Source organism: Astyanax mexicanus, chromosome 15, assembly GCF_023375975.1.
Source record: "Astyanax mexicanus isolate ESR-SI-001 chromosome 15, AstMex3_surface, whole genome shotgun sequence".
Classification (NCBI taxonomy): domain Eukaryota; kingdom Metazoa; phylum Chordata; class Actinopteri; order Characiformes; family Acestrorhamphidae; genus Astyanax; species Astyanax mexicanus.
The window spans coordinates 40,665,817-40,683,743 of record NC_064422.1 but is presented as its reverse complement, the minus strand read 5'-3'; the positions used below and the strand labels follow the sequence as shown (position 1 = coordinate 40,683,743).

The 17,927-nt window shown below is 37.3% G+C and overlaps 1 protein-coding gene across 2 annotated transcripts in view; it reads left to right on the top strand.

Annotated features, from left to right (window-relative positions):
* Positions 1–8,183: 8,183 nt before the first annotated feature.
* Positions 8,184–17,927, top strand: part of sncgb (synuclein, gamma b (breast cancer-specific protein 1)) — a 28,938-nt gene continuing 19,194 nt past the window's right edge. Inside the window, exon 1 of one of the 2 annotated variants that reach the window (XM_022670330.2) lies at positions 8,184–8,778. In XM_022670330.2, the coding sequence (XP_022526051.1) occupies positions 8,658–8,778 (121 nt within the window). In that variant the 5' untranslated portion in view covers positions 8,184–8,657. The remainder of the gene's footprint in view (positions 8,779–17,927) is intronic. The other variant, XM_022670331.2, reaches the window with a different exon arrangement.

Below are 17,927 nucleotides of genomic sequence, written 5' to 3'. Positions count from 1 at the left end.
TTTCAGCTATTTCTCATTATTTTCTGCAAATAAATGCTCTAATGCTGTCTGTAGTCTGGAGTGTTGTCTGTAGTTTATAGAATTAAACAACAATGTTCATTTTACTCAAACATAAACCTATAAATAGCAAAATCTGAGAAACTGATTCAGAAGCTGAAGTGATTTCTTCATTTTTTCTAGAGCTGTATATTTCATAATCTGAAAAATGTTTATAGGGTTTGTTTGAACAAGTTATATCTTCTTAGAAACTGTTGGTGAAAACGGCCCATCGACACTCAATTACTCCCAAGATTTAACCGTCCAGCCGTCGCCGCTCTGATGGAGCACTTCCTGCCTGTGTTAAGTGTCTTGCTTGCACCCTGAGAGGACACTCCACCACACATTTCTGCAGCATCACATCATCTCCTGCTGGAGGATGACACAGTCACAGCCGCTGCTTGTCTAAGATCCCTGGGAATCATGGGAAAGAGACTTCGGAGTGGAACTGATAAAGATGGTCAGACTGATAACACCAGAAAAGCATCTCTTAATCGGGGCCAGATGAAGAAAACAGTCGGAAGCTTAGCGGCCGTTTCCTACCTGGCTCTTTCTGCAGGATATGAGTTACAGCTGTGCGCTCGGCACTACAGTAGCACTGTTCATTGGAGCAGAAGCAGAAAAAGGTACAGAGGTATTTCAGTGTATAATTTGGGTTATTATATCTGAACTCCAGACTTTAACATGGTATTTTTGTCTGTTTCCAACAGTCTTGATAAGTCCCAGCTGCTGTGAGCTCTGTGAAAACATCTGGATTCAGAATTCATCCAAATTCATCATAAAGTGGAGGGAGGAGCTTAACAGGTTGGCAGATTGAGCACACTATACATGAATACATACACTGTTGCAGTCCACTTAAAACATTATGACCACCTCTTGTTTTTACACTCTCTGTGCTTCTTAACAGCTTCATATAGGAGGCTTTGTAGTTTTTTATAATAATTACTTGTAATTGTAGTTCTATAATAACTATGGTTGATCATTGCAAAGCAATGGAGGAGCTGCTGTATGGAGCAGCTACTGGTAAAAGGTTTGGACACTCCGGCACCCCAGCCAGCACTCCAGTGCTGTGTTTGTGTGTGGAGGAGCTATTGGATAAAGCAGCTATTGGTCAAAAGTTTGGACTCCCTAATAGCCCACAACAACCTAGCATCCATATTCACGCCATGTGAAACACATTATAATCTGATTTATGCAAATACCTTACTTAGCCACCACTTATCAACACCTTAGCAACCACCCAGCAGCACCTTGCAACCACTTAGAAACAATGTAGCAACCACTTAGAAACAATGTAGCAACCAACAAGGATACAATAGCAACACTTTAGCAACCACTTAGCAACCACCAGGCAACACCTTAGCAATCACCTTAGCAACCGCCCTTGCAACCACACAGCATCCACCATGGCAAATGGTGGAAGTTATTTTCCTTCAGAAAATGCACTTTTCTAGTTACAGACTGTAGTTCTGTATCTGTTTCTCTGAATACTTTATTATTATTATTATTATTATTATTATTATTATTATTATTATTATTATTATTATTATTATTATTCTCCTTTCACCCTGTTCTTCATTACTCAGAACCCACAGAGCAGCTATTATTTGGGTGGGGGATTATTCTATTCTCATCAGTGCTGTGCTTTAAATAGAGAAGTATGGCCAATTGAATAGGACCTCATCTGACCCTGATTTTCCATCAAAAAGCTTTTTTTTTTTTTTGTCAGTTTTGCACAATCATTTCTGCATTTTAGTTATTTTGTCCGTGTAGCCTATTGCATTTACTTTATAGTCTTATCATACACTGCCTGTCCAAAAAAAAAGTCTCCACCTGGATTTAAGTAAGTAAAGGATGTGGGGTTGTTTGATGCTGCAGTTGGTCTGCAGGTTTAGGTTCAGCAACAGTATGTGCTGAAAGAATGAGGTCAGCTGACTACCTGAATATACTGAATATAGACCAGGTTATTTCTGGATCAATGCATTTATTTTTTCTTCCCTGATGGCACGAGCATATTCCAACGTGACAATACCAGGATTTTTGGGGGTCTGGAATTGTGAAAGAGTTCAGGGAGCATGAGATCATCATTTATCATTTTCACACATGGATTGAGAGAGAGTTCACCACAGAATCCAGATCTTAACCTCACTGAGAATCTTTGGGATGTGCTGGATGGAGAAGCGCTGCAATCAAAGCTAAAGGCAGTTCAAAGAAATATTAGTGTGTGACCGTTTTCTAAATTTTCTACACATTAGTCATTTTAGTGCATTCTACTGTAATTTACTGGCCTATATTTGAAGCAGTGCTCTGATTGACGAGGCTGAATGTGTATCTGTGGCTCAGTTTCTGTGTTTAGTATTCAGTATTCAGTATTGTCACCCAGAAGCTGAGGCTTAGCGTTGCACTGTGAGATCAGCTGCTTCTGAAGCTTATGCTGTGCTGTCAGTTACGTAACATCAGCCCAGATACAACACAGCTTCAGAGAGAACTAACCCCACTACCGAAACACACACACACACACACACACACACACACACACACACACACACACACACTCTCTGCGTGCTATAATCAGAGGCAGCGAGTGAGAGTGTGTGTGTGTTATCTCAGTGGTAATTCTGTCTGCCTCTGCAGAAGGAGGTTATATTTGCAGCAGGTGGAGCAGACATGCTTTATGGTTTGTATGTTTTTTCATGGTGTGTGTTTGACATGAGTCACACTCACGCTGCTTTTCACAATAATACAGCGACTAATCCTGCACAGCTGGCCCACTGGAAGCTATTCTCGTCTGCTCGGTTCATTTCGGTCCCTTTATTATCTCTCCACAAGGAAAAACAGTAAAAAAAAATACAACCCTAAAGCGGAAAAGCATTGGGATGGTGTGAAAAAGGCACATCATAGCATCAAAATAAAAACTCATTTCATCCATTCATCGTTTTTTAATTCATTTTAAACAGTCTAGTTGTGATCTCTAATATGAATGAATGCAATGTGAGCCATTTTTTTTTGTGAACAAAAGTGTTTAGGTGTTTAATTAGCCATTTAGCTTTAGATCACTGAATTAGAGGTCTCTGAAGAAAGACAGGTTTTGGCTCTTGCTCATGAATATTCATATGTGCAAATATATATCGCCTCTGATTATGGCATATATGGCCTATCAAAAATGATGAATATCAAACAGTCCAGATAATAATAGAAATTATTAGATTACACTGTATTTTTTTTACCTTATATATCTTCTATTTCATGATTTCTTTTTTGCTTAGCCATAACACAGAACATAAGTGAGTCAGCCATATACAGGGGTTGGACAATGAAACTGAAACACCTGGTTTTAGAGCACAACAATTTATTGTGGTGACGGACAGTTCTGGTGGAAACAGGAGAGTTGAGGTGCACATTGAATTCTGCCGTGATTTGATCAGCCGTGGTTTTATGTTTTTTGGATACAATCCGGGTTACCACCCGAACATCCCTTTCAGACAGCTTCCTCTTACAGCATCCACAGTTAATCCTGTTGGATGTGGTTGGTCCTTCTTGGTGGTATGCTGACATTACCCTGGATACCGTGGCTCTTGATACATCACAAAGACTTGCTGTCTTGGTCACAGATGCTTCAGCAAGACGTGCACCAACAATTTGTCCTCTTTTAAACTTATGGGTATGTCACCCATAATGTTGTGTACATTGCAGTATTTTGAGCAGAACTGTGCTCTTACCCTGCTAATTGAACCTTCACACTCTTACTGCTCTTACTGGTGCAATAATGTGCAATTAATGAAGATTGAACACCAGGCTGCTCCAATTTAGCCATGAAACCTCCCACACTAAAATGATGACAGGTGTTTCAGTTTCATTGTCCAACCCCTGTATTTAATTGGTTTTCTCTCCGCTTGGATCCAGATTTAATGACTTATTTTATTACTAAATACATTACTGATTAGTGTATTGACATGGGTATAAATAAGCTATATTAAAAACAAGCTAAAATAAAAAGCTAAATTCCTTTCGTTCATTCATTCATTCAGTTATTCATTCAGTCAGTCATTTGCCCACTCATTTATTTATTTATTTATTTATTATTTTATTCAGTCATTCATTAACTAATGTATTTATTTTCTTCTGATCTGTTGTAGTGAGAGCTGCTCTGAGAGTAAGTAAGCTGCAGTTCACAGCTCAGTGAGCAGGTCTGAGGTACAGTGATGGGTCAGTGGTTAGAGTGCTGGGTTATTAATCACAGGCTTGTGGATTCAATACCCACATCTGTTAAACTGCCACTGTTGGGTGCGTGAGTAATGGGTTTAACCCTGTCTGCTCTGGGGGCACTGGAGTATGGCTGACCTGCTTCCTGACTCCTTAGCAAAGAGAAAATGCTGTTTTACTAAATAATGGCCTTAAAAATCTAGCAAACATCTCTTATTTAAAACAAGCAAACTGATCTGCTAATGGAATTTTTCATAATGCATTAATATATCATTATGATTTTCATATTATACAGACCTGACGCTACACCTTTACTACAGCTGGAAAGGGGGTGGGGGTTGATTGACTCCTGAAATGACCTTATTTTAGTTGTAGGTCAAAAGGGATAGGGCCTTGCTATTATCATCATCATCATCATCATCATCATCATCATCATCATCAGTGCTGCAACAAAAGCAGCCCTGTGTGAAATGAAATCCTAGGCCTCTCTGCTTACAAATTAAAGAATCAGATTCTCTGATTTTGCTATTTATAGGTTTATGTTTGAGTAAAATGAACATTGTTGTTTTATTCTATAAACTACAGACAACATTCTTTTCAAATTGTAAATAAAAATATTGTTATTTAGAGCATTTATTTGCAGAAAATGAGAAATGGCTGAAAATAACAAAAAAAAAAAAGATGCAGAGCTTTCAGACCTCAAATAATACAAAGAAGTTCATAACAAGTTCATTCAGAAATCAATATTTGGTGGAATAACCCTTTTTTAACTTTTAATCACAGTTTTCATGCATCTTGGCATCATGTTCTCCTCCACCAGTCTTACACACTGCTGCTTTTGGATAACTTCATGCTTAAACACTCCTGGTCTCTTAGTTTTTTTCCAGAGCTGTATATTGTATTTTATTTTTTCCATTATCGAGCAAATATTATAAAAGCAGTTGTTTGTATGAACAGTAAAACCAGTGTATTGTGTGTACTAGCTACCACAATGTTTGGGAGATCGCTTGTTTGATTCCCTGTCATGCAGCTTGCCATCAGCTGCGGGAGCCCTGAGAGAGGTCCGACAATGGGCCTTGCTCTCTCTGGGTGGGTACAGTAGATGGTGCTATTTCCCCTGATCACTCGTAGGGTGATGTCGATCAGCACAAGGCTGCATCTGTGAGCTGATGTATCGGAACCGAGTCACTGCGCTTTCCGCAGTTCGCTGCGCAGCAGTTCAAAAAGAGGCGGAGTCTGACTTCACATGTGTTGGAGGAGGCATGTGCTAGTCTTCACACTCCTTGTGTTTTAGCATCACTAGTGATAAGTGATACATGTGGGATAATTGGCCTGATAAATTGAGAAAAAAATGAAGATTGTAACACAGAAGGGTAAAAAACATTAATTTTATAACCAGCAGACGTGAGCGGGCTATTGATCTGTTCTCATCCGGATTCACTCCACGTCACAGGCCTTGAGGAACCCAGTCTGCTCCATCGTCCTCTGTCAAAACCATCAATCACAATGTGCTGAACCAATCAGCTGTGAGCAGGGGGGTGGATATCTGTGCAGTCTACCGTCTGAAACCTGCCCTCACTGGAGGAGATTTCCTGCTGTGTAGTCACATCCTTTTCTAAGGGTACTGAGGGAGTGATTCAGCCTTTTTTCACTGCCGCTGCTGTCGGGTGTGTGTGTGTTTGCGTGTGTGTGTGGGTGTGGGTGTGTGTGTTGCTGCAATTTAGGACACAGCCATGTTTGATTCTAGTGGATTCTTTGGGGTTTGAACTTATTTACCTTTATTTTATACACTGTAATCTATTGCTATAACTTTACATTGGATTTAAAACAAATATGTATTTTATTTGGTAATTGTGATCTGCTGTTACATATACTGTTTAAACACTGTTTAAACAAATAATAATGTTAAATAATAATACGTTTAATATTAATAATCACATGTAAATTAACAGTAATGTACAGTAAAGTGTGGTCAGGTTAACCAATAACAATAAATAACTGTAATTGATCAGTATAATACAGTTATACAGTTCATTTTCTAAACAGCTGTGTTTAAACAGGGCCAGTCACTTTCCATTATAATTTAACTGATGATTTTAGGCTAACACTTTTTATTAAACTGCTTAAAATACTTGTTTTAGTATTTTAGCATTCTAGACAATAGATATAAATTAGAGGTTCTGTAATTTAACAGTCATATGCTTTACTGTATGTTCTGTAAATATTTTTGTATTATTTTTCCATCATACTTATATTGTGGCTTTTTTAAACCCAAAGACACTTAAAATCTGCATCAATGTATAAATACATTTACACACTTGGTCAATTTAACTTAACTAGTAACCTGATCTCCCACAGGATAAACTCCAACCAGACAGGGACTTGAACCCGAGACCCCAGTGCTGAGAGATGAATGTGCAAACCAGCTCATGTAGTTATTTCTTAAAACACAGCAATTTGATTATAATATATTGTAATTTATCATACAGTAAATTCCTGTTTAAATAAAATACACTAGACACAGTATAACATAAAATAACAGTAACTGTATCAGTGCCAGTATTTTACTGTTTATTGTGAGCTTTAGAAGTAAATGTAAATTATTAATAAACCTGAGTAATAATCTGAGTTTAGTTGGTAAAACAATCATATCCTAGTTTTTTCACTAGTCTCTTGGAGAATATGAATATAATATAATATAATATAATATAATATAATATATTCTTTCATTTTTTTAATGTTTGTTAATAATGATCTAGTCTTTAACCTATGTATGTTTTTTTTTTCCATATACAGCTCTGAAAAAAAAATTAAGAGACCACATTCCAGTTTCTGAATCCGTTTCTCTGATTTTGCTATTTATAGGTTTATGTTTGAGTAAAATGAACATTGTTGTTTTATTCTATAAACTACAGACAACATTTCTCCTAAATTCCAAATAAAAATATTGTCATTTAGAGCATTTATTTGCAAAAAAAAAAAATGTTTAATCACAGTTTTCATGCATCTTGGCATCATGTTCTTCTCCACCAGTCTTACACACTGCTTTTGGATAACTTTATATCATGCCTGGTGCAAAAAAATCAGGTTTTCAATTCGGTAAAATGTAAAAAAAACTAATTATTTTTAAGTGGTCTCTTATTATTTTTTTTCTTTCAAAGCTGTTTACCTGTTTTGATTTGATTTAATTATTTTCTTTCATACTTTATTCATTTATTTTTTACATTATTATTATTATTTTTATTTATATTTATTATGGTATAACAATGTTCTGTCTTTGTGATAAAAAGTGAGAAAAAAATATTATTAAAAAAAAAAACCTGAACTGATAAGAGTAAAACACTGACTGATGAGATGCCCAATATTATGGGATGCCCTGCCCAAAGCTCGTTGCAGCCCAGAGTCAGTCAGCCAACCTGTAATTCTGTGAGTGCTTCATCGTGATGCAGAATCCTGTACCAGAATCTACATCTACAGCTATGGCTATATCTCAGTTTATTTTTTTTACCAATTATTTGGGTTTTTATTTATTAATTTAGCTATTTCTTATCTTGTAACTATATTATATATCTTATATTATTTTTCTGTATTATTCTACATCTATTGTTTGAGCTGAATAGTTAATAATATAGCATATAATAATAGCATATCATCTAGATTATACATTTTAACAGCATTACATATAGATATACAGTATAATCAGCATGGTGGGTGACATTGCTGAGAGTGTGTGTGAGTGTGTGTGTGTGTGTGACAAGGCTAAGAAAAGGCTGAGAGAGGGGATGGGTCGAGTGTGTGCGCTCGAGTGTGTGTGTGTGAGTGTGAGTGTGAGTGTGCTCGAGTGTGTGTGAGGGTGTGTGTTGGTGGGGGGGGGGGGGGGTGAGTGAGTGTGTGTATGGATGGGTGGGTGGATGCTGTAGCCGCATCACGACTTAAATACGCTGCAGCATCCAGCAGGTTCTGTCTCACTGCATCCTGTCCTGCTGCAGCTGCTTCTCTTTCTCTCTCTCTATCTCTTCTTCTCTCTCTTTTTCTTAATATCTCGATATCCCTCTTTCGCTCACACTTGTTCTCTCTCTCTCTTTCTTTCACACTGAATCCACTGCTTCCTCTGTCAGTGGTACCCTAGTGTGTGCTTCTGTCTGTCTGAGTGCAGAACATCACTGCGTAATCCTCTCTCTCTCTGTCTCTTTCTCTCTCTCTATTGCACATTCTCTCTCTCTCTCTCTTCCGCTAGCTCTCTCACTCGCTCGCTCTCTCGCTCACATCCTCCATCACTGAGACTCCCTCTCTCACTCACACACTCCCTATTCGCACACACACACTCACACACTAGCCAGCGAGCAGCCTCCCGCATCCAGCATCCAGCATCCAGCATCTAGCATCTAGCATCAGCACCACCACACACAGCGTCCAGCATGGATGTACTAATGAAGGGTTTTTCCATGGCCAAGGAGGGAGTGGTGGCCGCGGCCGAGAAGACCAAGGCTGGGGTGGAGGAGGCAGCGATGAAGACCAAAGAGGGGGTCATGTATGTGGGTAAGTGTTAAAAAAAATTGAGGACGAACGGATGGATGGATGAGTAGATGGATGGATGAAAAGATGGATGAATGAATGATTAGGGAATGAATAGGGAACAGATAAGGGAGGAGGGGGAGGGGGTGTATAGAGATGATCTGCTCTAATCTCGTCCAGTTCTGGCAGAACTAGTGGTACTAAAAGTCCTGTATCGGGGAAAATGCACTGCTGATGCTGTGCCAGCAGACAGCAGCCATAATCAGCTCATTATGTGGAAAAAAAGGGGCTCCCGAGGCGTCCCAGAGGAGTTGCACGGACTACGTCTTGCACGGACTGCGATCGTGATCGATGACTAGACTAGATTTCTACAGCATTCACGTAGAAGACGTCTCGTAAAAAGCGCTCTCGCAAGATGTCCCACTCACCCGCACACCAATTATTACGTATTTATAGGCTGTATAAATAATATATACAAGCTGGAATAGGTGTCCAGAAATCAGAAATCAGTAGGTTGATGACTGCGCTGCAGAGGCAGTGCAGGGGTGTGGTGTGGGGGGGAAAGGATGGAGAAGGATGGAGGAGGATGTAGGGCTAAGAAGACGGATGGAGGAAGACCTGAATTGAATAAAAAGGAGTGAAAGTGTGTCACAATGTATAAATTATACGAAAATAAATGCATTTATTATAATGTCGTTTGAGTGCAGTCATAAATAAAAAAGCATCCCTGCTTTAAAAAGCAGGGTCTGAATTTTTTGCGTCATTGGCTAAAAAAAAAAAAAAGAAAAGAAAAAGAGGCCGGATATGAAATCAGGTTACGTGCACATAAAATTTCTGCATAGATTTCTGCACCAGTATGAATTTGCAAGGAATGCTAGCACTAGCAAATGTAACATCACATTTTAAAGCATGCATCTTTATTTAAAGCATTTATCTTTATTTTATTTATTTTATTTTTTTGTGTCATTGCCATGCATGGTTAAAAAAAAAAAAAACAGGCCAAATCAGGAATGGGGTTATGTGGACATGTGATGGATGCACCAGTATGAATTTGCAACTTTAACCAATTTTAAGACCATGATTTTGCACATTTTGAAGCATCCCTGCTTCAGTGAGGGGTTTATATTTTTGGACCTGGATGGAAATATATAATCATGGACCTGAGTGGATGAAAAAAAGGCCATGTGCACAATCTGCACCAGTGACTGCACCAGTATGAATTTGCAAGGAATTCTGGCTCTCATAAAATAATATATATATATATATATATTAAAGCATCCCTGCTTAAATGTAGGATCTGTTTTTTATATATTTTTTTGTATTATCACAGCTAAACAGCAAGAACCCAGGCCAGACAAGGGTGTCTGCACATGCATAGACTTCACATGCAGTGACTGCACATGCAATGCAATTTTTCCAGTATGAATTTGCAATAAATGCTGGCATCCTTGCTTAAAGCATCCCTGCATCCCTGTAATTTTGCGTCACTGCTCTAGACGCCTAAAGAGGCCGGACCAGAGACGAGGTTCGATGCACTAAAGCAAGGGTAGCTGCAGATGCAGTGATTGCATCAGTATGAATTTGCGAGGAATGCTGGCTCTCATAAAATAATATTATATATTAAAGCATCCTTGCTTAAATATAGAATCTGTTTTTTTTCTGTATCATTCCTTTGGACAGCTAAAACCAGTCCAGACAAGGATGTCTGCACATGCATTGATTTCATATGCAATGAGTGCGCATGCAATGCAATTTTACCAGTATGAATTTGCAAGGAATGCTGCTCTCATAAAACAATATCATATATTAAAGCATCCTTGCTTAAATGTAGTATCTGTTTTTTTATCACTCTGGACAGTTAAAAACCAGGCCAGACAAGGGTGTCTACACATGCATTGACTTCACATGCAATGAGTGTGCATGCAATGCAATTTTACCAGGGTGAATTTGCAAAAAAAATGCTGGCATCCCTGCTTAAAGCATTTCTGCATCCCTGCATCCCCATGATTTGTGCACCATTACTCGACTTGGGCGACTAAAGAGGCCGGACCAGAGACGGGGTCTGGTGCACTAAAGCAAGGGTATCTGCAGATGTCCTTGCAAATTCATCAGTATGAATTTGCAAGGAATAAAATATTAAACGCATTCCCTTAATATTAAAGCATCCCTGCTTAAATGTAGGAGATTTTTTTTTCTTTTTGCATCATTACTCTCACTCTGGACGGCTAAAAACTAGGCCAGACAAGGGTGTCTCTACATGCATTGGCTACACATGCAATGACTGCACATGCAGTGCAATTTCACCAGTATGAATTTGCAAGAAATGCTGGCATCCCTGCTTTAAAGCATCCCCAGTTTTGCATCATTGCTCGACTTGGACAACTAAAGAGGCCAGACCAGAGACGGGGTTCAGTGCACTTAAGCAAGGGTATCTATCTGTACTTACAGTGACTACACTAATAGGAATTTGCAGGGAAAATTAAAATTTTAAATCAAAATTTTAAAGCATCCTTGCATGCCTGCATCCATGTGACCAGGGACAGAGTAGGTGCACTAAAACAAGGATATCTACATAGACAATGCTGGCGCTCGTAAAATACGACATTGGATGGCTAAAAAGAGGCTAGTCCTGGATGCATAAAAAAACACGAGTTGAATACTGGATGTGCAGTGACTGCACCAGTATGAATTTGCAAGAAAAGCTGGCGCTTATAAAATGTCACATTTTAGAGCATGTCTACTTAAAGCATCCCTGCATTTCTGTAGAAATTTCTGCATCCCTGCTTTAGACGGCTAAAGAGGACGGACAAGATATGAGGTTTAGAAACGAGAAATGGGGTAAAATGTCACTTTTTAAAGCATCCCTGCTTAAGTGTGGGGTCTTTTTTTGTATAATCTCATCTTTCTGCATGTCTGAAAAAGCCACACCAGAGACAGAGCACATGCACAAAATTAACACCAGTGCACCAGTATGAATTTGCAAGGAATTTGCTATAATTTTTTTAATTTGAGCTTTGGAATGATGATTTATAATGATAAGCACATTGGAAGGATCACAGAGCTGTGCACATTCACTACTTTAATGATGATTAATTATGAATTAATATAGATATTATACGGTTTTTAATGAATTATTTATTCAGAGTAGCCGTTATAGTCGTGTGTATGTGTAGGTGTGTGTGAGTGTGTGTATATGTGTGTATGTGTAGGTGTGTGTGAGTGTGTGTATATGTGTAGTCGTGTATAGGTGGGTGTGTGTATGTGGTTTGGGGGGGGGGTGACAAGTAAGAATCAGCTGAGCACTGCAGCAATCATCCCTCTCTAGCCCCTCCCATCCCTCCCTACCACGTGTGTGTATGTGTGTGTGTGTGCGTGTGTGCGCGTGCGCGTGTGTTGTTGCGGCAGGATTTGCTTGCTTGAGCGCGATGACGAACTTCCCCCACCCCTCTTCTTCCTCCACCCGCGAGCGAGCGCGAGAGTGAGGGATGAGGGGTGCAGCAGCACTATGTGTTATGTCATAGGCTTGCAGCCCTGTGGACACACACTCTCTCACGGGTACAATAATGAACAGATGGAGGAAAGAAAGAAAGAAAGAAAGAAAGGCAAAAATATATATAAACGAGGACAATGATGCAAAAAAAAAAAAAAAAATGCAAATAATGGCGTCAAGGACAAATGCGCCCTAATCAAGGTTGCAATCCATCTTGTGCAGCAATCAATAAACCTGATTATGGATTGAACACAAGATATAGGGAGATCAGTGTCCCTGCAATATGCTTAAATGTGCATCATATATATATATATATATATATATATATATATATATATATATATATATATATATATATGCGTTAATGTAATAACATATAATAACATAGTAATAGCATGTAATAGCATATAATTGCATAGTATTGTATTGCATCAGCACTGTTATAAATCAAATAATAAGCCTTATGCATCAGTGTGCATCTTAACTACAGCAATAACATGTGTAATATCATATATATATCTGTTCATTATAAGTATATAAATATATAAAACATATAATAGCAACAGTGTTTGATAATAAAGTATTACTGTCTGTCGACCCACTATAATATATACTGGACTAAGTTCATGTAAAATGAATGCACACGTTTCGTAGCATAGGGTTAACAGCTCTAAATATATGATAAATATATAGCCTTTTCTACTGGTTGACGTACTATATATATATATATATATATATATATATATATATATATATATATATATATAGTACGTCAACCAGTAGAAAAGGCTATATATTTATCATATATTTAGAGCTGTTGATATATATATATATATATATATATATATATATATATATATATATATATATATATATATGTAATATTTAATATGTACATATATGCATGCTAATATACTGAACTTATTTTATGACAAATTAATAAATGAATCAGTCAGTCAAATTTTATTGCGGAATCCCACAGGGTTCAATTTTGGGGCCAATACAACTGATATTAATTATAACAGCATTGTCTTATGGGATGTGCACTAGGCCAATTTTTATAATTCGATGCACCTTTATTAACCTAAATACTTATTATACAATATAGTGCCGACCTTAATTATATATTAACCATTGTATTTACTTAGTGAAAGGAAACAATTAATGTGAATGATTCTATACATCAACTTTGTTTAAAAGAGCTTTTTAATGTTTTATTGTGCATTATTTATTTATGATATTTAAAAGCTTATTGTTTTCTAATTCCAATATCTGCATATTTATTATATTGACCAAGTGTAGCACACTAATGCATGTAAATTTCATAAAATGGCCTTTAAATGACAATCATTTCTGTGAATATTTGTAATATTTCAGTGTTAATTGCTCTCCAACCCAGTCACAGTTTAGCATATCTAGCAGGATCCTACGGGATTGATTTTAGGGCCTATAAACCTGATGTTAATAAATGGATTGAACGCAAGCTATAGCAAGCTCAATATTCCTGCACTACACCTAATGCATTACAGTGTGTGCATCATATCCATATCAGTAACACTATGTAATAATATATATATATATATATATATATATATAACAAATAATAGCATAGTGTTACATCAGCACAGTTACTGCCTTTCCTATTGGTTGACATACTAGAATATGTACTGAACTAAATTCATGTAAAAGGAATGAACACATTAATCTGAATTACCATCTTTTCTTCAGTGAAGGGTTAACAGCTCTACTATTCTGATGAAATAATAAGTCTTATGCATAAAATGTCATATTATTATATATAACACTATGTAATCTTAATGCATGTAACACTGTGTAACCGTATCTACTACAGTAGTACATCTCAAAAACAGAATATCTTTGAAAAGTTACTTTATTTCAGTAATTCAGTTTAAAATGTAAAACTCATATATTATATAGATCTATTTATTGCACACAGAGTGATCTATTTTAAGTGTTTAAAATAGAAACCCAAAAATCAGTATCTCTCCATAAAGGTTGTCAGCAGTGGGAAGCAAGAAGTGTTCATGGAGTACAGAAATCAATATTTGGTGGAATAACCCTGGTTAGTTTTTAATCACAGTTTTCATGCATCTTGGCATCATGTTCTCCTCCTCCTCCAGTCTTACACACTGCTTTTGGATAACTTTATGCTGCTTTACTCCTGGTGCAAAAATTCAAGCAGTTCAGTTTGGTTTGATGACTTGTGATCATCCATCCTCCTCTTGATTATATTCTAGAGGTTTTCGATTTGGTAAAATCAAAGATTTTTCCAGAGCTGTGTATTCGACACTTTACATGTAAAATTAATGAACACATTCATTTGATTCATCATCAGTCTTTTTAGCAATGCAGTAATACGATGCTTTATTTATCAGATTGTGTGCAATACAATTTTGTAATAACATATAAAATCATAGTATTACATAAACACAGATATTAGCTGTCTGTTCACCTACTGATTACGTAAGATTAATGCACATATATTTATTCAAATCATATTTATTTTTTTAGTGTAGGGTTAACAGGTCTAAATCTGTGACGTAATAATATTCCTCATCTATACCTCCTCCAGAAAAGCTGAAATAATCCAATCAAACCTATAACGTCTGAGCAAAGCAGCAGAGCACACTGTGTTCCACTTTCTTTCCCACACTGCACCACTCTCCCCACCAAGGTCATTCCTTTAGAGGTTGCGCTAGCTGTGTTAGCTGTTAGCTGTGCTATCTGGGGGGCTGGGAGTGCTCCTATATCAGGACAGTGAGCATCCGAGCGTGAGGCCATTACACTGAAGCCCCAGCGAGCCGTCGCTCATTTCTGCTGCTCTGCAGTGTGGACTGTGTGTAGCTGCTGCTAGCTGCTGGATTGCACTGGGTAATTAGCCAGAAGCTAACTACAGCTAGCCAGTGGCTATTAGCTAACTCAACTATCTTTTCTCTCCACCTTAAAATATAAAATATAAAAAAGAAAAAGAAATAAAAATTATTTTGCATGAAATATTGTCCCAGAAATAACTGTGCCCATCATTATAATGCTCACCATTGTCATTTCAAGCCACTTATATATTTATTTATAATACTAAAGCATAATAATGCATTCAAACATTACTTTTAATTTTAATTTTAAAGTTAAATTTTCTTATAATATTATTATATTATTTTAAAAAGCAATTAATGTTTAATTTTTGTGAATATTCCTCAATATTCCTATCATTTTAGAAATTAATGTTTTTTTTTATTATTGTGACTATTTCTTAATATATCTGTCATTTTAAAGAGCAATAAATAAAAAATAGAGTGACTATTCCCCAATATTATTGTCATTTTAAATAGCAATACAGTGGCTTGCAAAAGTATTCATACCCCTTGAACTTTTCCATGTTTTGTCACATTACAAACACAAACATGAATATATTTAGTTGGAATTTAATGTAAAAGACCAACACAAAGTGGTATACAATTGTGAAGTGGAAAGAAAATTATGCATGATGCAAAACATTCTTTGCAAATTAAAAACTGCTTAGTGCAAAAGTATTTAGCCCCTTTGAGTCAATACTTTGTGGAACCACCTTTTGCTGCAATACCAGCTGCAAGTCTTTTAGAGTTTGTCTCCACCAGCTTTGCACATCAAGTGTCTGAAATTTTTGCCCGTTCTTCTTTATAAAACAGCTTAGAGCGTTTGTGAACATCAGTTTTCAGATCTTGCCACAAATTTTCACAAGTTCTCGATTGGGTTTAGGTCTGGATTTTGACTTGGCCATTCTAACACCTGAATATGTTTTGTTTTAAACCATTGCTCTGGCTGTATGTTTAGGGTCATTGTCTTGCTGGAAGGTTAATCTTCTTATGAGTCTCAGGTCTTTTACAGACTCCAACAGGTTTTCTTCCAGGATTGTCCTGTATTCTTCTTGTTCGGCCTGTAAGTTTAGGTGGACGGCCTTGTCTTGGTAGGTTTACAGTTGTGCCATGCTCTTTCCATTTCCGGATAATGGATGGAACAGGAGGTAACATAGATGTTTAGGAGTGATCAGTGCAGGTAGGAGGGAGATGTTCTGTCATCACCTTGTAGGCGCTTTGCAGTAAGAGCTTTGAATTTAATATGAGCAGCAACTGGTAGTCAGTGGAGCTCAATGAGCTGTGGGGTGACATGTGGCCGGTGGTTTTGGCTGGTTAAAGACCAGTCACGCTGCTGCGTTCTGGATCATCTGTAGTGGTTTTATAATACAGGATGAGGCGTGATATGACTAACGCTTGTATCAAGAGTTGGGTGGACTGTTTTTTTTAGAAACGGTAGAAATTCTGATAGTTTGTAATGGATAGTTGGTCAAACAACCAACCAACACCCAGATTCCTAGCAACCTTTGTCAGTGCTAGATTGTTTTTTTTTCCTTTAATACATAAATGTATTATTTAAAAGTGCTTTTTATACTTACTCAAGTTTTCTTTGTCTGATATAAAAAATAGTTTCAGTATGACAAAAAAAGCAAAAACAGAAGAAATCTGTAGGGGAGCAAATACTCACTAATTTTCACTCCATTTTGCATATTTTACTATTACAAAGCAACATACAGCTCTGGAAAAAAATAATAGACCACTTCATTTTCTGAATCAGTTTCTCTGATTTTGCTATTTATAGGTTTATGTTTGAGTAAAATTAACATAGTTGTTTTGTTCTATAAACTACAGACAACATTTGTCCCCCCCCCCCCCAAAAAAAAAAGTCATTTAGAGCATTTGTTTGCAGAAAATGAGAAATGGCTGAAATAACGAAAAAAGATACAGAGCTTTCAGACCTCAAATAATGCAAAGAAAACAAGTTCATATTCATAAAGTTTTAAGAGTTCAGAAATCAATATTTGGTGGAATAACCCTGTTTTTTAATCACAGTTTTCATCATGCATCTTGGCATCATGTTCTCCTCCACCAGTCTTACACACTGCTTTTGGATAACTTTATGCTGCTTTACTCCTGGTGCAAAATTCAAGCAGTTCAGCTTGGTTTGATGGCTCATCCAACTTCCTCTTGATTATATTCCAGAGGTTTGTAATCTGGTAAAATCAAAGAAACTCATCATTTTTAAGTGATCTCCTATTTTTTTTAGGAGTGTAGTTGTTACTCTTTAAGACATATTTGAATAGTCTAGAATCTGCTGAAAATAACCTCTGGCATCTGTGAGCATTTTCTTTAATAGTGTTTTAATGTTTAGATTACAACAACACGCACAACAAGCACGTCGCTACTGCATGGCTAAGATAGGATTGGACGGCTGACTGTTGACTGTTGTCAGGGTTTTAAGCCATTTATTTATTGAACACATGTCATTCGAGACCACCACACCCATCAGTGTAGATTAGGGCTGTACGATATATCGTTTAAGCATGGTCATCGCGATGTGCGCATGCGCAATAGTCACATTGCAGAAAGTGCGATGTCACTTAATGCAATCAAACCAAACACGTCATGTTGCAGTGTTTTGATTCTTGACACAAGAAGTAGATACACAGTGCTGTCTCTGTGTCTGTGTGAGTGACAGGCTGCTGCTGCCTGAGAAGCGTGAGGGGGAGGGCAGGAGTCTTCGGCATCTCAGTCTCGAAAGACCATTTGATTTCTTGTGCCTGGATTTAGGATTTCATGCAGTGTCTGCTGTGACTGAAGAGACCAATCCG